This window comes from Carettochelys insculpta, chromosome 1 (genome assembly GCF_033958435.1).
Source record: "Carettochelys insculpta isolate YL-2023 chromosome 1, ASM3395843v1, whole genome shotgun sequence".
In the NCBI taxonomy this organism is placed as follows: domain Eukaryota; kingdom Metazoa; phylum Chordata; order Testudines; family Carettochelyidae; genus Carettochelys; species Carettochelys insculpta.
Window position 1 is genome coordinate 110,363,891 of NC_134137.1, and position 27,124 is coordinate 110,391,014.

General features: G+C 44.4%; 1 protein-coding gene across 3 annotated transcripts in view; it reads right to left on the reverse strand.

Moving 5' to 3' along the window:
- FGF14 (fibroblast growth factor 14) overlaps window positions 1-27,124 on the reverse strand; it is a 659,990-nt gene that overhangs the window by 189,187 nt on the left and 443,679 nt on the right. The window contains exon 1 of one of the 3 annotated variants that reach the window (XM_074983159.1): window positions 18,284-18,476. The exons of the other annotated variants lie outside the window; for them this stretch is intronic. Coding sequence (XP_074839260.1) covers window positions 18,284-18,476 — 193 coding nt within the window. Of the gene's footprint in view, window positions 1-18,283; window positions 18,477-27,124 lie in introns of those variants that run through there. 3 annotated transcript variants of the gene reach the window in all.

Genomic DNA, 27,124 nt, shown 5'->3' on the forward strand with positions numbered 1-27,124 from the left:
TACAGTGCACAATAGCTATGTTTATCGTGAGTTCAATTTTCCTTCCTATTTCCTGAGCACATACAGTATGTGCACAGGCTTTGCTAGGAAGCTGTTGGTTACCACACAAATCTTAAAAAAATGAAACAAAACAAAACAAAACAGCGCACTGATATAATTCACTCATTTAAGGCCAAAACTTGGACAACTGAAGAAAAACCCCAAGTAACATGTCTATGCAGTGTCTCATTGAGTAGAACATAGAATCATCTCCCTTCAAGATTGTCCAGATGCAGATAGCTCTGAAACAGTGTATAAGCTCCACATCCGCCGACTGTAGTAGAAGCTGCTGCCTCTGTGCTCCCCCTGTACTGGGTTGGTGTTTGACCAGTGGGGTCAGTATAATTCCCCATTCCAGCAAATACTTTACATCCATTGACATGGAGAGAGTATCTGTGGAGTCCAGCTCAGAGGCACACAGAAATTACAGTTATTCTCACATCTTCTCCTTGACCTGGCAAGTTCCTCTGTATTTGAAGCTTTCTGTTAAGGTACAACAGTTGGGATGATTTTCCCTTATTAAGCGCTGTGTGTTCTTTTGCCTTCTTATCATTGCACATGATTTGAGCTGTTCATTCCACGGGTATGTTGATAAACTAGAAACTTACCTCAAACTTAACAGGATAGTTACTCTGAAAGATATGCCAGACCAGGAACTTCTGTTTTGCTTTGTGGTAAAACTACAACCCTTCTTCTCTTTGACTGTATAAACTGCACGGTAGAGGGACTGTGTTACATGAGTTTCTGTTAATTGACAACCTGGAAACAGTGCAGAATGATTAGCCAAAAGTAACAGATTTAAAAAAAAATTAAAAGCCCAGAATGTTTTAAACAGTGGGTTCCTAACCATGCTACCATTGGGTTCTCTCTCAGTGGTGAGCCTCACCTTTGAAATTCACTCAATTTGACAGCCCATTGAAGTCCAAGTCTAGGGTAGACATAAGGTCTATTAATTGTGCTCAGCATCTGATTGGCTCTTTTGTTCTTAACACTAAAATTGTGTTTTTGCTCAGTCGTATTTCTATGTATGAAATTAAAGCATTTATCTAGGTAATTTAGCACTGCAGAAATTAGTACACTAAACAGTAACATTATTTTTTCTCATCTTCCTGCTCATACATCATTTTAGAATTATTATATAGTATTATTTTATGTTTCTCAGGTAACTAGGTCACAAACCATTATGGCTTTATAGGTCGATAATACCAGCATTCTGATTTCCAAGCAGAAATGGTATTGGCAACCACTGAAAATTCACAGTACTCTTGTGTGCTTCTGACAGGAAAATGTCTTTAAGAAGCAGCCCACAATATTCTGCACCAACAGCAGTTTCTGAGTCATTTCAAGGTACAGTTCTATATAGCATCCACTACAGCAAACTCCTCTTGAGATGGCATCTACATAGATAATTGTGGCGTGGTCTACACCCTTCCTACAAGATGGTCAGGTGCCCATGAACTACTGTAATCTTGACTACATCTGTTACCTGGAGATCCAGAATCATCTTTTGAAACTAATGTTCCACCTATATTGCATGCGTATATTATGAATTGATCAGTACTCAGTGGAGGGGTGCCGATGTAAATTCAGCCAGTCCTCCTGGTTTCTTTATGCAACTTTATTATTATCATTTCAATTGCAACAAAGTAGTAATCAAAGGTAAAATATCACAGAGACCTGAATTATTTGTTACATTGCTCTGTCTGAGTCAGACTGAATGGAGACTTTCAGGGGGCTGATATCAATGTACTGAATATATGATAGTTCATGTCTTCTCACTAGTCCTCCCTTCAGCCTTATATATCTATTGAGAAAGAAAAAAGGGCAACAATGTAATTCCCTATGGTACCTGCAGGAGAGTGTCCTTTCAGCTGAGGAACAAATGCCCACAACTCAGTTTTGGGTTTTCTGGAAAAGCTATGATTGGACTTATTTAAGGACTTATTCAAGCACCTCTGATGGCGCTCCTAAGCAAGTCAACTAACCCTCATGATACAAAGGTACCAAAAGAGGCTTTCAGATCTGAAAAAAAAATCAACATGGACACACTTTTTATCTACTGCTAAGAAGAAACTACTTAATGTAAATATCACAATTTCTATTTTATATCATACCCACAGCCTGAATGACCTGTCAAGAAACCTCAGGACCCAAGAGCTCCCTACTACAATTTCTCAACAGTCAGCCCCAAAACTGAGAGATTACATATCAGTCAATAGTCACATTGTCAGCATCAAGAGCTGGTTTACTCAGAAGTGGCCTCACAACGGTTCAAGAACCTCTGATGCACTGCCCCTTATATGGAAACAAATGATATACACAAAATGTAGTGGACCTAGTAGCTCCTTGCTTTCTTTCATCAGACAGAAAGGACAAGGGTCCAACACACAAGTGGCCTGAAGCTACTCCAGCATCTCTCAGAGCTCAGCAAGTGAAACAGGAAAAAAAAAAATCAAACCACAAAGGTTTAGTTTCTCCCCTACAGATGCAGTTCTTTGTTTCCATGCCAGCAGACAGTATAGTCCAAAACTGGAGCTGTCTGAAAAGATAACATGAAAATTCCTCAAAGGGAGAGAATTCCCAAGTTGATAACAAATGGACACATCTAAGAAACCCCAAGCTGCCAACATATCAGACCCAGTATGCAAGACTTTGTAGCTATTACGGTGGAAGTGAAAAAAATATTTTCTCACTTCCCACATTGCCATGACATCTATTTTTTAAAAAAACCTGCATGTCACAATGAATTAAACTCAGCATAAAACTTCCACCACTGGTGCTTTAACTGTCCCCATTCTCGCTTCATTGGTTGCAGGTCTTCTGTGAACTATTTGAGTCAATAGATAGAGCATAAATATCTGTGCACAGCTACATACAGTTAAGTGGAAATCACATCAGCATAACCACTGAAAGCGAATGGCTACAAATTACTCACGATTCAAAAGTCAGCAGCACTGTATATCCTTGGACATACAATCCAAAAGAAACAGAAAAGTCAAAAACTATTTTTGATAACACTAGTTCAGGGCTAGCTGCACCTTTAACTCTTCTTGGTCTTGGAGGGCAGACTTCACAGTTGTTTGCAGCTGATGCCTTCACTTATCCTGGGTGGAATCTTGTGAGTCTCCCATTCTTAGACTGTGTCATCAGGTTCAGCACCCTCTCTACCATAATTACTCAGGAGTTCTTACTGGATTCCACCAGGTATTCTACTGCAGAGTAGACATACACATAGTCACAGCTAAATATAAACTGGAAGGGATTGTGAAGCTTAACAAATAAACACACAATGCAAAAAAAAACAAACACTTAAACATAGTGGGCAGTTAACATCTCTGCGGTCCAATGACAAAGGAAGATTAGCGGTTACACATCGCTGTAAAGAACCCGTGTCTTTAAAGGGACCATGACTTTTAGCATCTATCAGACTTATGGGCTTAAGTTCCCAGGTTTATTTTCTGAACGTGTTGTGCAGGTTTCCTTCAAGAAAGAGGACTGAGAGGTGAGATACAAAATGATTTTTTGTGAAAAGCAGCAGTGATATGGTATTTGTCTTTTACCATTTTTCTGCGTGTGTTCATTTGGGAGCATATTGATTGTCTAGTTTCAGTCACATTATTACTATTGGGACATTTTGTGCACTGAATGAGAAACTCCACATGTTGTGATACACTTGTGCTGGACTCATGGATCTTGAAAGGTCTATTGGGCAGATGGTGTATTGATCATGGTACCAATGGGGATATGATAGGAGATTTTGCGTCTCTTATCAAAGCAGGGGCTGATGCCCCTTTTGAAATGGATAGATCCTGGTCTGTGGGAAGCTTGCATCGTATATTAAGGTTTGTAAGTTTGGGGTGATCGCTTGAAGGCTAGAAGAGGGGGTCAGGAAAGATTTCTTTCAGAATGTGGTCCCCATTGAGTATAGGATTGAATTGTTTAATGGAACTCCACACAGGCTTCAGCACGGGGTGGCAAATGACAACTAGTGGTGCGCAGTCTGTATTTTCCCCCCCACACAATAAAGCAGATTTTGTCAGGGTAGATGGTACAGAGCATGATGTAATCCACTTCTCTACCACTGGGGCCTTGTTTGATGAAGGTGGCTTTAAACGTGTGAAGGTGTGTATCCCTGACTTTCTCTTCAAAGCACATTTTGTGGTCTCTGTGTGGCTGTAGATAGCAGATTTCTTGATGCTCTTGGAGTCTGTGAAGCTAAGTATAGTGATCAGTGGGCTTCTCTACACTACCACCTTCCTTCAAAGGAAGGATGGTAATAGGGTGTTAGGAGTTTACTAATTAAGTGCTGCTCTGCATAGGCAGCACTTTATTAAGAAAATTCCCCCCTGCGGCAACTCCGAAGTTTTAAACTTCGAAGTACCGGCACACATCTAGCCGTGGCACACCCACCGGTAGAAGTGCCAGGGCAACTTCGAAGTCCCCTTACTTCTCAAAATTTTGATGCATGCCAGCTAGATGCATGCCGGTACTTCGAAGTTTAAAACTTCGGAGTTGCCGCGGGGGGGGGGGGGGCACGGAATTTGCTTAATGAAGTGCTGCCAATTCATGGCAGCACTTCATTAGTAAACTCCCAACACCCTAATTATCATCCTGCCTTCAAAGGAAGGTGGTAGACACAGCCAGTGAGTTGCTTATATGCATCTGTCTGTAGGGTTCCATTACTGAAGCTGGTCATATTGTCCTGGAAAAGCAACAAGGGGTCCTGTGGCAACTTACAGACTAACAGAAATGTATAAGCATAAGCTTTCGTGGGCAAAAACCTACTTCGAAGTAGGTATTTGCCCACGAAAGCTTATGCTCATACATTTCTGTTAGTCTATAAGGTGCCATAGGACCCCTCATTGCTTTTGCAGATCCAGACTAACACGGCTACCCCTATGATATGGTCCTGGGTGTTTTTTCTGGTGTAGCAGTGTTCTAGAGAGCTTGATAAAAGTCTGATGGTTGCTGAAGTTGTGGTAGAAGTATATCTATTTTTAGATCAGATGAATTAAAAAAGGAAAAGTGAAAAAGAAAACAAAGCAATAAAATAACTTTTGTATGTATGTCCTAGCCACTGGTCTGTATTTACAAGGGAAAGGCAGAGATGTTTCTGAACTTCTACAAGGAGATTATCCACTGGACAGGGAGAAGAGTTCATATATTAACTCACATATATTAGTCAAAAAGAACATAAAGATGACCATACTGGGTTGAAACCAAAGGCCCATCTAGCCTAGTATGCTGTCTTCTGGAAAGATGCCAATGCCAGGTACTTCAGAGGAAATGAAAAGGACAGGAAATGATCAAGTGATCCACCCCCATCACTCATTTCCTTCTTCTAGCAAACAGACACTAGGGCCAATCCTGGCTCATCCTGGCTAATAGCCATTAATAAGACGAATTCACAGAGGGAATCTAGTTGTTTTTTTAATCCTGTTAATAGTCTCTAATAGTTAATAGCCTTCTCAACGTCCTCTGGCGGAGTTCCACAGATTGACTGTGTGCTCTTTGAAGAAATACTTCCTTTTTTTTAACCTGATGATAATTAGTTTCTTTTGGTGACTACCTAGTGCTTATGTTACGAGAAGTAAATAGCACTTCCTTGTTTAGTTTCTCCACATCAGTCATTATTTTATGGACTACAATCATATCCCCTCCCTGTCATTCTTTTCCTAGCTGGAAAGTCCCAACCTTATTTATTTCTCCTTACTTGAAAGCTGTTCGATGCCCCTCATCAATGTTGTTACCCTTCTCTGTACCTTTAAAATTCCAATATACCATGGAAAATGACGCAAGCAGTAAGGTCCCCTGTCTGTCCCACTCTCACACACTGCTGCTGGGGCCCGTGTGTCCCTGATGCCACCGTGAGCTGGACAGGGTAGAGCCTTCATGCATGTCCTTCCCCCAGCACAATTGCACAGCTCCCATTTGTGGGCTTCTGGCCAATGGTAGCTGCCTGTTTGCAGGACAGGCAACGCACAAAGTACTCCTCCCCTTGGTTGCCTGCACTAACATCAGCACAAGGCCCCTGCAGCCCAATTCACTGAGTGGTGTGTGGAGGCTGCAGCAGGCAGGGAATCTGACTACCTGGCTCCTGGCTGGGAGTCACTTAGGTATGTGCTTTCCAAACAGAGCCTCCCGCTGGAACCCCAGCCCCTCCATTCTTCCCAGCTTTCAGCTCCCCCTCCTGCAGCGCCACGCATCTCAAACTCTCTGCTTCCTCACTCATGCACCCATACCCCCTCCAAGATCCGTACCAATCCCAATACAGGTCACAACCCAAAGACATGCACCCCCTCCTGTACCCTGGTACCAGATCAGAACTCCTCCCAGACCCTGCACTCCCTCCTGCACCCATAGCCCCTCACAGACCCTGCACACCAAACCCCTGACGTAGGTCAGAACCGAAACCCTCTACACCCTCCATTCCTACACCCATACCCCCTCTCTGACTTTATACAACCTCTTGCACCCCAATCCCTTCCCCCAGGTCACAACTCCTGCCTTCACCCAAAATCTCTCCTGGACTCCACACGCTCCCCTATACCCTACGCCACTACCCTGATCTCCTTCTGCATCCAACCTTCATCTCAGACCATGCAGCCCTTGACCACTTACCAAATTCTTGGACTGGCGTCCCACCAAAAATGATTGCCAGCCCCTGCTATGGGCCTATGGTTAGAGTATTTATGTAGGATGTGGCAGACCTGGGTTCAAGAGTCTATTCTGCCTAACTGTAGCAGGGATTTAAATATGTATCTTCTACCTCCCAAAACTGTGCCCAAACCACTGAGCTAGGTGGTACGTTATGGAAAAGGGGGGTGGGGTGGGCTCTCTCCTATTGAAATTATCACAGTGTCTAAAAACACTTAAATAGACATGGGGACAGATTGCAAGACTGATTTAATAACCTGGTGGTTAGTGGGGACATTGGGTTCCAGTCCCTGCTTCAGTTAATCATAATTTATACAAAGGGGAACAGTAAGACTGGACTGCAGACACCTCCGATGCACTTGCTGTAGTGTAGGAAGCACGTGTACAAGTTGCCTAACACCTTCTATTGAAAAAAAAAATGGTGACAACTTCTTGAGAGGCTCTTATATGTCTGCTGTTTGCAGTAGGCCTCTGGAGTTCAAAAGTAGAAAAGCCCTCAGGTTTGAGAAGCCCTTTTCTCAGCCCTGTTAAATTCCATTCCAGGTTGGCTGAGTTTTAAACTGCTAAAAAACACCACTTTCCTGCTCTTGCTTGCATTTCTAGGGAGAATCATAACACCTTATCTAAGTAATAACAGAACATGAATGCTTCCAAGCAATAGCCCTATTTCATTCTCAAAGCAGTAGCAATAATCGCTGCCCACACTCACAGCAACACACATTGCACTAGCAATACTGGTAACTGATAAAACAGTGGTAGACTTTGCTACCTAATTTGTTTTATTTTAACTTGGGCTTTTGGAGCAGGGCTGCGGGGGGGAGAGTACAAACACACACAGAGGTTATGTGTTTCAAAATACTTCACGGCACTATTATTTCAAAAAGGAAAACATTTTACATTTGAAAGAAATTTCATGTTCTTCCATTATTGCCATTAAAGAACCCAATTCTGATTTTTACTTAATGCCAATGACTTCAATTGACCTACTCCTGAGATACACCTGAAACAAAGGCCTTGGAGGACTGCTAGGTAGCACACCCAAAATCAATTCTCGTCAGGCAGGCCTTTCAGTACTATTCCTGAGGTTGGGTTTAGTTTCACCTCAAGTTTGCAATGTCCCAGCCCTCTTCTGCTCAGAGGGAGAAGGAAATTGGAATGTGGCTTCACACTCCTCCTTCAGGAGAACCACGTAATGGCTACGTCTACACGAGCCCCAAACTTCGAAATGGCCACGCAAATGGCCATTTCGAAATTTACTAATGAAGCGCTGAAATGCATATTCAGCGCTTCATTAGCATGCGGGTGGCCGCGGCACTTCAAAATTGACGCGGCTCGCTGCTGCGCGGCTCGTCCAGACGGGGCTCCTTTTCGAAAGGACCCCGCCTACTTCAAAGTCCCCTTATTCCCATGACCTCATTTGCATGGCCATTTCGAAGTTTGGGGCTCGTGCAGACACGGCCAATAAGAGGCTGGGCCTTCCCACTCCACTGCATTACCAGATTTACAATGACATCTCTGGAGCCATGGCACTGAGCCTGTATTAAAAAGAAGCCTGGTCTAGCCCACTCCATTTGCACAGCACCCAGACCAGCTAGCTACAATCCCACCCACACCTGCTCCTTTCAACTGGCTGGCCAGGTCTTTTCTCTGCCCTTGCTCCCACCTGCCAACTTCTTAACACCCTCAACCTCCCTTTGCCCACTTGTTTGCACCTTTTGGACAGCGGAAGGCATCTCTCTGCCCCCCTGTTGCCAGCAGGAAGCCATTGGCACAGCCATGGGTAGAGAGGAGCCAGATGCTGCTGCTGCTGCTGCTGCTGCTGCTGCCAGTGACCATCTGTCTAGGGGCTTGGCCTACCTCTCCCTGTCACTCTGCAGAAGCGATGGGCCAGGGATGTTGGAGAAAGCTTCTCTTCCCAGACACACAAGGGAATGCCTCCTCCACGGCCAGCACCATTACTGTCAGGCAGAAAGGGTCAGGACAGGGTCAAGGCATGGGAGACTCCAGAAGTGGGGCACATGCTGGGATGTGAGGTGGTGGGAGACACTAGGCAGTAGGAAGGTTTGCGTATTTTGAAGTGCTGTGAAGCATGCTCTGCAGGGGTAAGGCCACCTGGGCCCAACACTATCCTTTAACCACTACAGGACCAGTATCGATCTTGTACACATCATAACATCCAAGAGAAAGATTAAATCACACAGACCAAGGAAATTGTTAAAAATACATCTGTTACAGGAAGGAGGTGGAAATGTTACCCATATACTAGATGATTTGTTTTAATTGTGCTGGCGTGATTATGGAAAGCGTATTAAAAAGCTGAAACAAATATCAGGATTATGTGGCTACATGGTCACCCTTGCACAAAACTGTAACCAGAACTTGATGCTGTATGCAGAAAGCCCTGTTGATTAGGATTTTGTGTTTCTCTTTTGTATGCAATATATCCATGTAATTATGGATCATGCTTTCTGCATCTACTCACTGTATTTCAAGCCTTAGCTCTCATTTTAAGTACTTATCCACATGCTGAATTTCATGTTATCTGGTGTGACTAGATTTTCTGTAAAAATGTATGAATATGAAAATGTGTATTATAATCTAATTAAATACCAGAATTTTATTCAAGCCATGAAAAAGGGTATGGTCCAGTAGTTAGATTAGTGGACTGAAAGTCAAGACTAATGGGAGTCATTCTTTTGTGCTACTGATTTGCTGAGTTGTTTTGGCCAAGTTACTTATTGTTAAATATCAGGTGACCAAGTGCACCTATGCTAATACACACCTAGCGAGCATCTGGCCCAGGGAAGGTTGTAAAATTCCATGGGAAAAAATCTGTGTGAGGAGGAAAATTCCACTAGGAGCTCCAAGTTTTGACTCATTACATTTTCTACTTATTTACCAAGGACGGGGGAAGGCTGAACTATCACACTCTGGAGGGAATGTGGCTTGGAAACTTTGCAAAGCCTTAATGCTTTGCAGGAACATCAGGTTGCTGATTCACAGATTTTGGACTTACAGTGGAGGGATCCAGACCCTTCTTAAATTTTCCCATCTGTTTCCTCCATCACAGCATGGAACAGCTCCTCCTCATCCATACCAGCCCCCAGAGTTCCAAATTTTGGTAAGGCTGCAAAGACACTTCAGAAGGGCTTGTGATAGGAGAAGGAAGTGTGTTATGGTTTCTGCTGGCTTTTGCTGCCCTCCACCAGTGCACGTGTAACAGAGGATCAAACAATAAATGCCTCAGTTTACTCTTATGAAAAATATGGATTCTACACTTTACGTTAGTAGTGTGTGCCTTATGAGCATTCGACCATTTTGGAAGTGTTATTTCAATATTTAAGCTCGTTTATTGGTGTGATAGCTGCACAACCTGTCAACTGTGTTAGGCGCAACTTCAGACAGAACTCTCAATACTAAGGAATCTAAGGACCATCTATACCCATGGTTCTCAAACTCTTTTTTTCATTTTTAGGCCCCTAAAACTTTTGAAGGAGGTATGATCCCCTTTAGAAATCTTTCCATGGATCCATAGACCACGGGTTCTAAACTATTGGTCTACACCATACAGGCTATGCTGGCATAGGCTCTAAGTGCAGATACAGCATGTTCCAACATAAGGGCGGTGTCTACACTTGCATTCCTCTTTTGAAAGAGGAATGCAAATGAGGTAAATCAAATGTAAATGAGGTACAAAACTGCATATCTGACAACTCATTTACATATTCTGATTTCGAAACAGCTTCTTTCGAAAGAAGAAAACCAGTGTAGACATTGCTCTTTCCAAAGTAAACCCCATCTTAAAAATAATCCTTCTTCCCTTTTTTGATGGGAAGAAGGTTTCTTTCGAAGATTGCATTTGCTTTCAAAAGAGCAGTGTCTACACTGGTTTTCTTCTTTTGAAGGAAGCTATTTTGAAATCAGAATATGCAAATGAGGTGTCAGCTATGCAAATTTGTACCTCATTTGCACTTGTTATACCTCATTTGCATACCTCTTTCAAAAGAGGAATGCAAGCATAGACACAGCCAAGGAGTTTTTCTGTTGACACAGGTACACTGCCTTGCTGATTGACATTAGCTACATCAACAAAAGCCCTCTTCCATCAACATCACTGTATCTATACTGGAGTTCTGGTTGGCACGGCTATGTCAGTCAGGGATATGGGCTTGTTCATACCCATCACCAACACAGTTTTTCTGACATTGTCCTACCTTTTAAATGTAGCCCAAGCCTAAGAGCAATAGCTCCTCTAGATTGTTCAGAAAGCCTTCTAAATACGTTTGTGTATCACCAAAGTGGATAATGTAAAACATGTTGACTACGTCTACACTAAAGAGACCTTTCGAAAGAAGCCTTTCCAGAAGATCTCTTCCAAAAGAGCATGTCCACACACAAAAAGGCAAAACAGAAGAGTAATCTCTTCTTTTGAAACAGAGCGTCCACACAACCCCCGCTCTTTCAAAAGAACAGGCCAGGGATGGCATAATCAGGTGCCATGAGAACTGCTCTTTCACAAGAAGGTTCCTGAGGAGTGTCTACACACATTTTCTTGTGAAAGAGGGCATTCTTCCTGAAATGGGAGTGGAAGAGGGCTTTCAAAAGGAGCTCCACATTTTTTCAATTTATGCTCAAAAGAACACTTTGGCTGAGCCTACATGAGCCCCTTCCTCTCAGAAGAGGCATTTTAATGAGGGGGTTCAAAAGATGCTAATGAGGCGCTACCACGAATATGCAGCACCTCATTAGCATAATGGCGGCTGCAGCAATTCAAAAGTGTGGTTTTTGAATCACGGACCGCCCATGGAGATGCGGACCTTCCAAAAGGACCCCCCCAGTTTTTGAAAGCCCCTTCTTCCTATCTGATGTTAGGAAGAAGGGGCATTCAAAAACTGGGGGGGAGTCCTTTCAGAAGGTCCCCGTCTCCACAGGCGGCACGCAATTCGAAAACCACACTTCTGAATTGCCGCAGCTGCCATTATGCTAATGAGGTGCTGCATATTCATGGTAGTGCCTCATTAGCTGATTTCAAACCTGCTCATTAACATGCTCACGTAGACACAGGGTTTGTGTGTAGACACTCTGCAGGATCTTTCAAAACAGCCCCCTTCTTTCGAAAAATCTTTCAAAAGAACTTGCTAGTGTAGACACAGCCATTATGTCAGTTACTCATTGCACAAGTTAAATTTAAAAATGCTAACCCTTTTTGTCTTTTGGATTACTTAATTTTAAAATGTTGTAAGATGAGACATACCTAATTTTGCACAAATTCAAAGCTTTCTGGAGTCCACAGTTTAAGTTAAAAGGCCTGAAAAATTATGACTTTAAAAACCCTTTTTGATGGCCCATTGTATTTCTTTATAACAAACTATTAAACAGGCTTACTTCAAAATATTCTAAAAAAACTGCATCTCTACTTACAGGTTATATTCCTTAAGTTCTGGAAGATACACTTTATGGCTCATGAAAAACAAAAAGGTCCTTTGATTGAATGCCAACCAGAACCCAAAATTGGCTATGTCATTCTCCTCCATAATAAGCCAATAACTGTGGATTGTAACATTTGCCTTAGCACCTCTCTTGGTCAGATTTTTAAAAATATATAAATAAACTTTAATCATTTCCCATACAGGTTTCTTTTTAAAAAGTCTTTGCAACTGAGAGTCCTTAAAAAGATTGTTCATTTTTTATTTCAATATGTGGGTCAGCAAAGGCAAGCATAAGTTCACAAAAAAGTAAATTTATGAAGCATTTTATTTCCAAGGCAAATGAGCATTGACAGATTTGAAGTGTCATCCAAGTCATGACAGACCACAATGGTCACATGATTTATTTATTTTTTTTAAATAACAAGAGGGAAGCCTGACCTGGTACTTGACAGGATCCAGACTCTCAGAACTTTGGAAGAACTCCTACAACGTAGTATTTGTTACAAATGAACCAGCAATTGCAGGGAGTAAGGAAGTGAAGAGAATAAGAGTGTAAAGAAAAGAGCAGTCTTTCAGAATGAGGTAATTTTGAAATCTCCTTTACTCCAATAGGACATTCAGGATAGCTAGTATAAATTCAAGTGTACCAGCCTACTTCAGAAAGAAGGAAAAGACAAAAAACATTACCACATACTGGCAATCTGCAGCCACAGAGAAAAAGTGATGCCAGATAAATATAGACTTTTTTAAACCTTAAGTAACCTTTGGGAAAGTCCAATGAAGTCTAATATTGACGAGTGTTTATCAAACATACAATGCCAAAATGCTTCTATCTTTTTTCTACTTTCACCTAATATTTTTAAGATGGTATGATAGTTATATTTCTGTCCTTTTGTTCCTGAGTTATATTAACAAGATGCGATATTTTGTAATGATATAGGGCACTTGATCCCGTGTGTTGAATGGTCGCACTGAACACTGCTATTGTAAGTCAGGATTTAAAGCCAATATGAAGTGAAACATTACTGTAAATCCCTTATCATCTAAAATTACATTACAGTTGTAAAGGTGGAAATAACTTTTTTCATTTCCTTCTCCTTTTAAAATCACATCATTGGCTGTGTACCATTGTTACATCCACCAGTAACAGCTCAATACTAGCAAAACAAAAAAGCAGTCATGTAGCATTTTAAAGACTAACAATAATTTATTAGGTGATGAGCTTTCGTGGGACAGACTAAGTGCTTTCTTGTTTTTATAGAATACAGACTAACACAGCTATCTCTCTGTTACAGTTCAATATGGGGGACAGAATAAGCCGTGCATAACCTCAGCCAAGTTGATTGTGCTGAATGCAAATTAGTATAAACAACATGTATATAGCTTTGATACATATTTTTCAAAACCACTCCCCCACTTTTTCTTTAAAAACAAAAAAACAAAAACAAAACAAAAAAAAACAGAAGAGCTTCCCACTCTGTGGAAAGAGTTTTGCCTGGGAAAGGCCTTGATATTCAATTTAAAATCAAACTGTCACAAAATAAATTTTAACAAATGAAAATGAACATACCAATATTGGAAGCAACATATTTGTATGTTTTGTGTCATAGTTTTTCAATGGAGATATTCAGAAGCATTTGAAAAGAAAAAATTTAAATTTTTTTTTTTTACATATTTTATCACAAAAAAAGGCTTACAGTGCCTGTCACCTTGGCAACTAGGCACTGCATTTGAAGAGATTCAAACACAGTTAAAAACAAAGTCAGTCAAATACTTGGCAAAATAAATGGGCTTTACATTTCTATACAAGAAGAACTGCTAAAAATGGCTTTTGATGGGTGGTCAAAAAGAATGAATTCTTAAGGTGAGACCCTCGGTTAGAAAAGCCATGCCACGTTGTACACATTTAGGTAGACCAACAGCTTCCACACTGATCTTAACTTCTTAGGAATTCTAGCTATAAATGAAGTGTTCTGATTTGTAGAATATGAAATAAATTAGTTTACATACGTATACAGAAATGGGTCTTGCTTTTAGCTTTACAAAAGGAAAACAAAACAAAAAAACACACACAAAAAAAACAAAAACACCACTTCAGGTATTACATTTTCTGATAATTATGTTACTTACTAGGTTGTGAAGACACTCTCACATCTGCTTCATCAACCCCATCAGCATATTAATTTGTCCCAAAAGACACTGTTTCAAGTGATATAATGCTGTTATACATTCAGAAAAAATAAACCTAAAAGTCTAACAATGTCTTAACAACTGAAGTCAATAGATTCTCTGAAAGTGTTATATATATATATTACTATAGTACATATAGTACAGTCATTTTTAAACCTTTGAAAAGATGAATGCTACACAGAGGACTAATCTGAAGAGATCTAATTAACCAGACACAACTTGGGGGAGCAGTAAAGCCTATAGTTATATAGATTAAAATATAGGATAATGAGAAGCTAAGGATACAAAAGGGACAAGTGGACAGAGTGAAATCATACACTTTATATGTAATGCAATTGCATGAGCTAAGGCACAGGAATTTATTTTCTGTTTATCATTTCAGAGTCTGGTTACAGGCAGGTTCCACACAACATGAACCCTTCCAAATTCTTATCTGTCAGTCCTCTGTGTAATTGTGGTATTGCATTAACTGAATCTGGAGAATAAATGGAATTAAACTACCTGGTACTCTAATTCAAAGTGAAAAGGGTGCATTATTATTAATACATGTTTGGCATCAATGTCACAGCACAGATTTTGGCTTGAAGTGAACCAGGAAATTAATGCCAGTGATTTCTTCATCAGGTGGCAGTTAGGAGAAATTAAAGACATTATAATATAACTAAACATCATGAATCAAAGCTGTGTGGTACATTATTGCAGTTTGTCCACTCAAGAGTTTATAAGGCAATTCTCCCACAGATAACAATTTAACTATAGAGTTAAGACACATTACTCAGAATTACTGAAAAAAGGTATTTGAACCAAAACACAGTTACATTTGTCATGATGGCCTATATACCAGTAAATGTAAATTAGAATGTTTACCATTTTCCTTTCTGTATCCTTACATTATAAACTACTACAGCATGTCCATGGAGGGACAACCCAGGGCAGAAATTTAAACTCAGCTACAGAGAATCACCTCTATGGGAAAGAATATCTAGCCTTTAATATATTATGTCTTCGGAATCACATCATTTGTTCACAAAGCAGTATCAGCCAACCAAGGCAAAGTATCAGGAGGCTTTCTTGGGGGAGGGGGAAAAAAACCAGCATTCCTCTCAAGCTGTTTTTATTAGTTTGATGTCTGTTAATTTAAAATATGAATATACTTTTGTTTTCCATATAGCTCTTTGTAAGAGTCAGAATTACATTTTGTTTAGAATGAGTGACGTATGTTAGGTTTGAATATCATAAATAAAGGACAATTGTTGCATACTTCTACTCTTATATTAGCCAACAGGAGCAAATGAAGGAGTCTGCTTGTCAGGTCTCGAGTGGCCCATTTTTCACTCTTTGTTCCCATGACACTTTGTACATCATTTAGGTAAGATTTATTTGGAGAATTCCCATTGCACACATCTGACAACAGAAGTTAGGGAAATCATCTCATTTTGCTTAGCAGAAGTCTCTTGTTTCATGGTCTCATCAATAAGTTTCAATGAACAATCTGATGGCCTTACGTACAGACTAATCAAGTATCAGTGGTACTCTTGATTTTTCTGATTTGTGTAATCACTGAACTGAATGAAATGCCTATTTGTTTCACAAATAGATATTTTAATTTTTCTATGATTCAGGATATGTAAGTCATGAAATTTGCCCTTCATTTTCCACACTTTATCTTTCCCTGCTTTATCTACTTCATGTATGTAACTTTGAATCCACAGGTATACCCAATACCTTATGCATGATCACTGCCCCCTCACTCAAGCACAGAAAACTGATTTTATTTTCAGCATGAAGTTTCATATCTGAATAATGAATTTGTGCTGTTAACATGCATGGCTGGATAAATAAGCCTTTACAAAGCTACTAATGTGAACACAAAGGGCCTGATCCTGCCTTCAAATATTGCCACTGAAGCCAGCAGTACTAACAGGATCCTGATCCTGAAAACAAATACTTCGATTGAAACCAATGGTGCTAATGTGAGAGAATTTAGGTTATATTACAATTTAGTTTAGTTATGACCAATTTCCAGAGCATTACTGACTACACTATGAAAAATTCATGATACCAAATAAAGAATTTTACTTGAGGCATCTCCTAAGTGTGGAAATGCTTGGCATCTAATGCTGTGAAGTGCTTATCACTCTCTAGTCTCACTGAATTCAATAAGAGTTTTGCTAGAGTATGAAATGCATAGCTGACCAAAAACTATCTTTCAGTAAGAGAATATATTAAAGGAAACCTTAGGAAACTTGACAACCAACTACAAAAGATATATTCCACAAATGGTTATTATAAAACAGACAATTTATCTGGTAACAGTAAATTATAAATCTATAGTTAAGAAATTACTTAATCGAAAAATTAAGATGTTATTTCAAATATGATATATAGAAAGAGAAAGAAAAATGGACCAGCCCAAAGTCAATTCTTATGTCTTAGTTATTCAACAGCTATAAAAATAGTTTACCAACAACTCTGACTCTAGACAAAATTAAAATGGATGTATAGTTATTTCCACACATTATACAGATTACATTAGAGCACAGGATGGAAGAAACATCCTCTAATCTATTCAGAAAGAATTTATTTTTTTACTATAGCACTGACTGATAGGCTTCTTGCGTTTGAAGGTGTTTATTTAAATATCTTCATCCTTTAATCAAATATCCCTGTGTTTTAATGGAAAAATACTCTTTAATTGGGCAATCAAATTAAGAAACTCAAATATTCATATTTCATATGGTTTAATACTTTTAACACAGATCACTGAAAAAATGTAATCATGCTACCAGAATAATTTTGAATTCCTCTATTTATTGAATATGCTGTAATCTACAGGATAAAATTATCATAACCCACAGATTTTATATTGGGGCCCTAATTTAATAAGTGTTTTTACACACACACACACACACACACACACAATTTGAGTTTGTGAAGCATCTGATAATATCCCTCCTAGTCGTTATAGGCACTACTATGATGTACTTCCTAATTGCATAATACTGAAATGATTTTTTTCCTACTTAACTGTTAAGAATGGATGTCTAGAAAAGACAGTCATAGTGCCAGTACAATGAAGCACACAGCATAAGGAAAAGAATCATTAAGGATAGTTCACTGAGGTTGCTTTGTCAGACACAGCACATGTAGAAGCAGTATAACTTATTGTACTATTTCTCCTTTATAAACAAAGATTAATATGCTGTGGGTATTACAGCCCTTATTATGTAGCCACAGCATCACGTAAGGCATTTAACTCTATCCCTATTGCAATTAATATTTTGACTTTGCCTTGTAAAGCTAAATCACTAAGGCACTTTAATTAAAAAAAAGGGTGACCTATCAATTGTAGGCATTGCTTTGTTCTTCTAACTAGACCAGCATTTGAGGAAACCTTGCTTTATATATAAATTACATCCTGATTAGTACAGGGCATTAAAATACATCTGAACTGCTGCTCATCTGTCTCTGTACTGCCTGTAAGACGCTTTGTGAATGGGAGCGAAATTCAAAAGACTTCGCGTTACACGGGAAGGCAACTCGTGCAGGGAAGTGAAGAGGACATCACACTAACGCCTCTTGGAGGGATTCTACTAGGCTAAAGCCAACACCCAGGGCAAGCGTTCTGCATGCTCCAGTGCACCGCATTACTGAGCAGGCGTATTCCGGCAGTAAGAAACTTTCCTGGCCAACAGCTGGACAGATCACAAGGGGCCACCGCTTTGAGGGTCTGTGGGCTCCGCGATCACCTGTCCGCGTGTCTCTCCCCCCAGCGTACCAGGCAGGATGTGGCCGGGCTAGCAGGCCAGATAAACGCCCGGCGATCGGGGCTGGGGCAGGCGCTAGCAGGGAGATGGCAGAGGAACTTGCCCAGCTGCTGGCCCGGCAGTGGCTCGCTACAGGTTGCCCCCACTCCCGGCTCCGGGGGGGGGGCAGACAGACAGAGAGGGGCAGACACACAGACACACCTTGGCGCCGCAACCGTCTCTTCTTGAGCCCGAAGATGCGGACCTTGGAGAAGATATCCACCAGGTTCCCGTTGCAGAGCCCGCGGTTCTTGCTGGGGCTGCTCCGCCTCCTGCTGGCCGAGGGTCGGTCCCAGTGCTGCTCCCTCGCCTGCCGCTTCTGGCGGATCAAGCCGCTGGCGATGGCCGCGGCCATGGCTGCTCCCGGCCGGAGCGGAGAGCCGGGCTGGGCGGTCGCTGGGGATCAGCCGCGGCGGGGCCCCATCCCCGAGCGCCACGGACAGGCGAGTGAGACCCTCCTCCGGCCGCAACTGCACCCAGGGGGCACCCGCGGCCCGGCGCACGGGCCCCCTCCCCCGAACGGCTCCTGACGCCTTCCCCGCGGCTGGCCGGCCCTCAGCAGCCGGCTCCCATAGCTGCCGCCGCCGCTACTGCCGCCGCCGGGCTGCCGCCCGCTGCCTGCAGAGCGCGGCGCGAAGCGGCATCCGCAGACCGCGCTCCCCGCCGCGACCTCCTCTCAGGCCCGGGGGCGGGGGGCGGCAGCCTGCCCGCCCGCAGCACTGGGGGCACTCGGGGGGGGCGGTGCAATGGGGGGTTGCTAGTCTCGCTCCGCTCCCCCGGCCGCTGGCAGCGCGCGGCGCGCCCGCCCCAAACTCCCGGCGCTGGTTGGCGGCAGGGCGAGGCGCTGCCTGGCCGGCGAATCCCAGGCGCGACCAAAGCCCCCGGGGTGGCTGGCGGTGGCTCTCGCCCCGCCGGACGGACACCCCCCCACACTGGCCCAAGCCGGCGGGAGCGGGGAGCGGCGGCTCCGGCACTCCACCCAGCCCGCTCAAAGTTGCCGGGCTCTCCTGGCCGCGGGCGGGCTCTGGCTTTTCAAGGGTGACACCGGGAGGGAGGGGCAGCCGGGGAAGGGGGAGGCGAAAGGACGGGCTATACTAGCCGCCCCCCCCCCACCTGCCGTCGCCGCCGCCGCCGCCGCCGCCGCGCAGGCACAGTGTGAACGCGCTAATCCGGAGGGACGCCGCAGCGGGCCGCGCGCCCACGCCAGCGAGGAGCCGCGGGGGAGCAAGGGGCGGGCGGGAGGGCACGCGCGCAATCCCGACCCCGCCTTCCCCGCGGGGCTCTCCACGGGCAGGGGGTGGGGCAGGGAGGAGAAGTCAGCCAGGGGCCCGTGGAGACGCCCCGCCTCCGCTGTAGCAGCCCCCTCTGAGCGAGCGTGGCTCCCTCGCCGCGGCAGGAGGGAAGCTAGGAGCTGTCTGCTCCGGGGCGCCCCGGTTCCTGGCTGCCGAGCGGGGGACGGAGGCAGGGTCCCCTTTTCCCTAGCTCCTCGCACTTGGAAAGTGGAACCCAAACGCCCCAGCCGTGCCCTGCGGCCCGAGCGAGGGGGACTTGCCAGGCAAGCCGCTGCCCGCCTGCTGCTGGCTGGAAGGCGCGCTTGCCTCCGCCACTCGGGGAAGCCTGCCAGCTCAGCCCGCTACGCGCTCCTTTGTCTCTGCGAGAAATAATGCACCCAACGGACTTCTAACCGAGACGATTAAAGCAGCTAGTCCGCGGGGCTTTGTCACCCAGCCCTACGTGCCTCCTGCAGCGCATCCGCCAGCTGCATGGGGGCGGCAGAGGTATGGATCGCCCTCCACTGGGCAAGCCTGGTGGGGCTGTTAGTGGTTGTATAACCCGTGGCTGTGTTCTCTTGGGCGCTGACAGAATGTGGCAGGTACAGAAAATGCAAGATGCCTTCCCCAAGGCGTGTGCAAGGTGAAATAACTAACTGCAATAGGTGTCACATGCATCATTAGCATCTTCTGGAAGCATGGGTTTTGGACCTCCCAGTCCCGCCTAGCGGGCTGGGTCTACACTTGCCACGGATATCAAATGCTTAGGTTTGATCTTCCAGGGCGCTGTTTCGTGCATGCGTAAAACGGCACGTTCCAGAGTCAGTATTGACCCCAGAACTCCTTGTGAGCCGCAAGGATTAAGGAATGTCAGTGGGAGGAGGGCACCTGTTGGCATTCTGCAGTGAGGACATGGACGAATATCAACGGCTGCAAAGTCGATTTTTTGGTATGCAATTGGCATACCTAAATTTGCATAGCATTCATCGATATTCAAGGTAAGTGTAGACCCAACCTCAGTTTGTTTCCGGTCTAACTCCTATAGTGCTCACACCTTATAGTTACTGCACCATGTTAATACACTCTGTGCAGAAGTGTACTTGTGTGCATCTCTTGTATGTCTTCCTTCCCTCCCCCTTACCTACTAGACACACTTTATAACTTGTAATTTTAGTAATCCTCCTTTCAAACTGCTCTCTCTTTCCCCTTTAGGAAGGCTGCTATTCAGTTCAAAAGAGGGTCCTTTCCAATACTCTGTTGTGAAATTTAAACACGCCCTTGAAAAATATACCACTTTGGAATATAAAGCCCAACATGCTATTATTTGAGAGGACAGCTCAATTGCTCCATTTTCAACCATTCTTTCGCTAAATCCTTTAATCTACGAAGGACTATTTTCGCATAGAGGGCAAAAGTTTATGGAGCCATCTCTCTTATAAACATTTCTCATTAAACCTAGACCAGCTAGCACACACTCAATTAGATCTAGATAATACATTTTAATTCTGTTTTATTTCAACATATTCTAAATACATTCGGCTAAAGCATTCAGATTGGATTTTCTGTTTGGCAGGTTCAAGGGTACAGCAATTTGCATACAATTGCTACAATTACCCTAACTAATGCAATCAGAGGGGGGTTTAATTTGATTTTATTGTGGCAATTTTGCTTCCAACTTCGTGTTTTCATGCTGTATAACGAACTTCGTCTAAACTGACTTCCCTTCCTCACACTCCTTAAAGCAGTGGTGTCCACAACCAAATTTTGTAATCACCACACACCCCCACTAGCCATGCACCCCCTGAGCCAGGCACACTACTCCCCCACCCCCTCCACACAAATTGCCAGTGACTGACCAGAGCTGCCACCAGAGCCGTGCAAGCCACGTGAGCTGCCCTGAGCCATGCCCACTGCCCCGAGAAAGCTGCAGAAGGAGCCACCTCCACCACTGCCACCACGCACTCATCTCACCAAGTCACGGGGAGTGTGCACGGAGGGGCAGAGGGCGCTCCATGTGTGCAGCTCTAATGAGCCACTTCACCACACTGCATTGTCCAATTCACCACACGTGGCAAATGGACAGCATATGGGAGACCACAGCTTTAAAGACAGAGGTTACTTGTCTTTTGCCAATAGAACCATCATGATCCTGCAACAGGACAAGTAAAGAAGACTACCTCCTAAACTTCAGCACTTTAAAAAGTGTGGTGGGTGTTTCCCTAGTTTTAGAAATGTTAGGGCAGAAAGAAAAGCCATTTTTGGGGATCCTGTTGGTACAGAAAACAGGCACTCTGGTCTAGACAAAGGGGAAAAGATGCCAAGACCCCCCAGCCTTTCATCACTATATAGGTTTATTTAAAAACCCTAGTTATTTAGCCACACAAATTGCCATAATAACTGCCTTTCTGAATTCATAGGATCCATATTTCCTTAAAGGATCTTTGTAAAACACTCACTGATACATAATCACCAATCACTGCTTGCTTCATCCAGTTTCCTCCAAACAGAGCTTCACCACAAACATATGAAGATAATTCAGTTTGTTCCTCTAAATTTGAGATTTATTTTTTTTTCCATAAGGCAGGAAAGCTGCTGATGTGTTTCCTTCTTCAGAGATCAAACTTAAAAGCTCCCTGCATGCTTCTCAGAAATGCAAGGTAGTTGTTTACAGCATTAGGTATGCCAAATAAAACTCAAGGGAGCCCTCTGCTGTCTTAACCTATGATAAAACGTGTGCAGTTCTAGTCAGATTGAAGGGTTCTCTAACAGACAAATGGAAATATAGATGCACCAGTTGTCCCAAGGCCCAGTAATTACATTGACTCTGTCTACACTAGAGAGTTTTGTCAACAAAATCTGGGGAGCATCCACATTACAAATGCCTTGTCAGGCAAGGGGTGAAGACACTTTCTCCCTGACCATACTGGTGGACACGGCAGAGGAGGCATCAGCCCACCGACATAGCCAGAGGAGGAGTAGAAGGAATAGCCCGAGGCCTGGCTGGAGGTGGACACGTGGTCCAAGAACAGTGAGGACACACTCATCATCACTCTGGACTTGGGCCACTCGAGTCAGGCCACCCTGGACCTGTTGAAGGGTGTAGGGGGACGGGCTCAGACAGGGTTTGCTGCAAGAGTCACCTGGCCAGCCCTGGTGTGATCTCATGCTGAGGTCCCAGCATATGCAACCATGTGCAAGGCAGTGTGTCCCATCCAGACTCAGCAGGCAGCCTCCAAGCATGGGCGCCAACCTGCTGCCAGCATCATGGGAGGCTGAATGAGCGCCAGGCCCGGGGGGGGGCCCTGCCAGCACCTGCCATGGCTGGAAGAATGTGAGCCACATGGGCACTGGCCTGATCCCAGATACACCGAGGAGTGTGACTCCCAGCACATGGGCATGCCTGCAGGTTGGAGGCAGCACTTACTCCTGTGGACAGCATTGTGAGCCACACACGTGGGGGGAAGGGTCAGGCTGCTCTCGGCTCACCTGCCACCATTGTGGGGACTGCTCTGTAGCTGGACATGCCCCTTTGGCCGCTATCCCTTTAAGTGGGGTGGGGGGAATTGGTCAGCCCAGTCCCTGAGGCACTAGGGAGTCCCCATGGGAGAGGGCCCAACATGCAGGGCACACATACCAGTGCTCTGAGGATGTCCCCATCATTTGGCCTGGGGGTGGTGGCTGTTGCTCACCATGGGGGGCAGGACCTTAGTTGTATAAATGACTCACTGTCTCTGCTCCTTGTTTTCCTTACAGCTGCGTCATCTGAGAGCCAGGCCGGCCCCATCTCCCTGCCAGGGCTGGCTGTCCAGCCCCATCCCAGTACCAGAACCAGGCAGCCCAGGACTGGCACCAGTGCCAGGGGGCACCCCATTATGACAAGGGCAGGCCCTCAGCCAGAGGGGCTGTTGATGGGGCAATGACAACTTTCAGAGGGCCCACACAGCCACCTTCTGGAGGCTCACCAACCTCTTGGAGCAGAGGCTGTGGGAAGACTGGAAGTGGCAAACATGGGCCTGGAGCCAACTGGTGTCCCACTTAGACACCATCACTGGCATCTGGTGGGACCACTTGGCCCAGCCATCCATGGTTGCCACACCTGCTCCCCGGGCCACCACGCCCCACGCCCCCTGCCCCTGCCCCACTATCCATCCTCCAAGAGGTGGTGCACCCTGTCGAGGCACTGGGGAGCCCCCATGCCTCCATGATGGTGATTGCCATGGCCCTGCTTCTGCCCAGGCCCTCTCTGCCATGCCCACCCCTCCTGCCGCCCAGGCCCTCTCTGCTCCCTCCGCCGAGCCCAACCCTTCTCCAGCCACACTGCCATCATACCTCCCCATGCTTTCGGCCCCCTTCCCAGCCCCAACAGGGATCCCAAAACCACAGCAGGAGCGGATGCCAAAGCTAACGCAGCTTGGGGTATCACTCCCCAGTGGGGTCTCGGACCCTGACCCTTCCTGGATTGATGCCCCCCACCCTTTATCACAAGCTCCCCCAACCAAGTTCTGATGTCTCTTCATCCCAACTGTCCCCTCACACTGTATATAGTTATCTGGTACTGCAATTGTATATAGTTTTCTATTACAACATTTGTTTCTAACTAGTTTTGCTGTGTTCAGTACAAAGTTCCTGATTCACCACCCCTACATAACTCTCCACTTGGGAGGAGTCAGGGAGGACTGAGTGGATGACAAGAGGGGTGTGGTGAGGTCAGGGTAGGTCTTCAGGCCCAAGGCCCCTTCAGGGGCTGCCCTGGGGAGGGTCGTTGGGGGCCAGGGAGACATCCTCCTTCAGGGCCTCCCAGATACACACCATGTCCTGATGAGCCTGGAAGACCACAGATGCACCCGGCTGCTCATAGCCATGACCGGCATCTGCCCCCTACCCTGGGAGGAAGGCTTCACTCTTTCCCTACACAAGGTTGTGGAGGACACAGCATGCAGCCACAAACTGGGGAACATTATGATCCCCCACGTCTAGCCAGGTGAGGAAGCATGTAAAACATTCATTGAGATGGCCGAAGGCCCACTCTGGCTGGTTCTGTGCTCGGTTTAGGTGGGTGTTAAACAGTTCCTGGCTTGGGTCCAAGTGGCTGGTGTACAGCCTCATGAGCCAGGACATGAGTGGGGTAGGTGGCATCCCCTACAATGCACAATGGCATGTTCACATCCCCAACCACCAGCTCCCAGCCAGGGACGTAGGTCCCTGCCTCCATTCTCCAGCACAGGCTGGAGTTGCAGAACACCCCTGTGTTGTGTGTCCAGCCTGACCACCCTTTGTACACATCAAGAGAGCCTTGCCTGCGTGAGGATGACCCTGACAGTGGACTTCCCTATGCCAAACTGGTTCCCGCAGTATCTGTAAGGGAGTAAGTAAGCTTCTATAGCCAATGGCAGCCTGCTTCCCCAGGGGGATGGTGGGCCACAGCCGGGAATCCTGTTTCCAGAAGGTGGGGGCGAGCCAGGTGCAGAGCTCCAGGAAAGTGGCCTTTCATATGTGGAAGTTCTGGAGCCACTGCTGGTCATCCAAGTACCCCATGACCAGGCAGAACTGGTGGTGTACCTCCAGACCAGCCAGAGCAACCGAGAGGGCAAGCACAGCTGAGCCCGTGCAGCAGCCATGGCATGCTCCTGAAAGCTGATGCCAGGCTTGTCCCCCCAGAGGAAGAGAAAGGCAGCTAGGATGAAGTGCAGCAGAAGCTGCAGCATCCACATGTGGGGCCTATGGAAGCCCCACACCCCCAGGGGCTACTCTGTCACCATGGCTATCAGGAAAGCACAAACTCTTACAGAAAGCATGTGAGCCTTGCAGTAACTATTCTGTCCCTTGTGGAGGTAAGCAAGCCTCAGTATGGGCAGGGAACATGGGTCAGGAGGGAGCTTTAAGGGCACACCTCACCAAAGCTCCTGGAGGGGCTTGCCGGCCATGCAACCCTGTGTGACAGGGTTCCAGGGTCCATTCTGTACAGAGAGCAGCAAGGAACTCTGGCTGTTCTCTGTCAATAGAGCGGATCACATTTTTTATCTGCTTTCGTGTGTGGCCACCATCTGCCAACAGAAGTTTTGTCAGAAGATATCTTCTGACCATAACCATTGTCAACAGATCACTCTAGTGTAGACATAGCCATTGTGTCTTAGCAGAAAAAAATTGCTTTATTAACCTCCCTATTTTCTTTCAGATTAAGAAAAGTTTGCATATCTAAACACATCAACGGTGGTGGAGCAGCAGTAGGTTTTCAATATTTTCTGTTTTCCCATCTATTCATTTCTAACTACCAACTTGATTTTTTTCAAGGAACATTTCCAAAATGTTAAAAAAATTGTAAATTAAGTGTTTCGTTATAAGTGTTGTAAATTCACACATTTTTCCAAATCTAGGTAAAATTCTATACAGTAGAATTAAGGTGCCAAAAACATTGTGTCAAATCAAACTCATTTGGGGCCAGATGAAGCTGTCTATGTAAGTAAACAATGTCATTTATGTGAATTATTTGAAAGATTAACTTAATTGTAATGTGTCCTCTTTAAGTGACCAAACTGCTATTGGAGAATGTAACAAACATATGCTAATGGGTTTCTCGTTTGACGATTATGTAGATTCCATATTGCCTTTCACTAGAATTTCAGGCAAAAAATGGCTATAAATAGGGTTGTCACATAATTAAAAATTAATTGTGATTAATTATGTGCTTAAAATTATTTGTGATTAATTGTGTGATTAACCTTTCCCTTATACAATAATAGAATACCATCTGTATAAACATTTTTGAATTTTTTCCACATGTTAAATATGTTGATTTCAGTAACCACATAGAATGCACGGTAAACTCTGCTCACTTTATATTTTTTTTATTATAAATATTTGCACCATAAAAGAAATAGTATTTTTAATTCACTTAGTACAAATAATGTGCTACATTCTCCTTATCATGCAATTTGAAGTTACAAATGTAGAATTATATATAAAAATAAATATATTCAAAAATAAAAAATGTAAAACTTTAGCACATAGAGGTCCACTCAGGATTACTTCTTTTTCAGCCAATCAAATCACTCAGGCTATGTCTAGGCTGCAGGCTTCGGCGGACAGAGAGTGCAGAAGAGCTCTGCCAGTCAGGAGCATTCTATTGACATACCTGTACACCTCATTCCATGAAGAAGAAGGGATATCTCGACAGAAGGGGTTTTTCTAACATTAGGCCTGTATGGACTGCACAAATGTTGGAAAAGACTCTCCCAACAGAGCTGTCAGCAAAAGATATGCAAATGTTTTGCACAGTTTGCATGTTTTTTGCCCACAGGCCTCAGCAATCTAAACATACCCTCAGATAAAAAAGTTTGTTTACATTTGCAGGAGATAACAATGCCTGCTTCTTGTTTCAATGTCAGCTGAAAGTATGAACAGGCATTCATATGGCACTGTTGGAAGGGGTGTTACCAGATATTTATGTGCCAGATGTGCTAAAGATTCATTTGCCTCTTCATGCTTCAACCACCATTCCAGGGGACATTCCTTCATGCTGATAATGGGTTCTGTTTAATAACAATCCAAAGCAGTGCAGACCAATGCCTGTTTATTTTCCTAATCTGCGGCAGATGCTACTAGCAGAATGTGGATTTTCTTTTCTAGTGGTTTGGGTTCTGTAGTTTCCACATCAGTGTTGCTCTTTTAAGATTTCTGAAAACATGCTCCACACCTCAGAATTTGGATGACACTTCAGATTCTTAAATCTTGG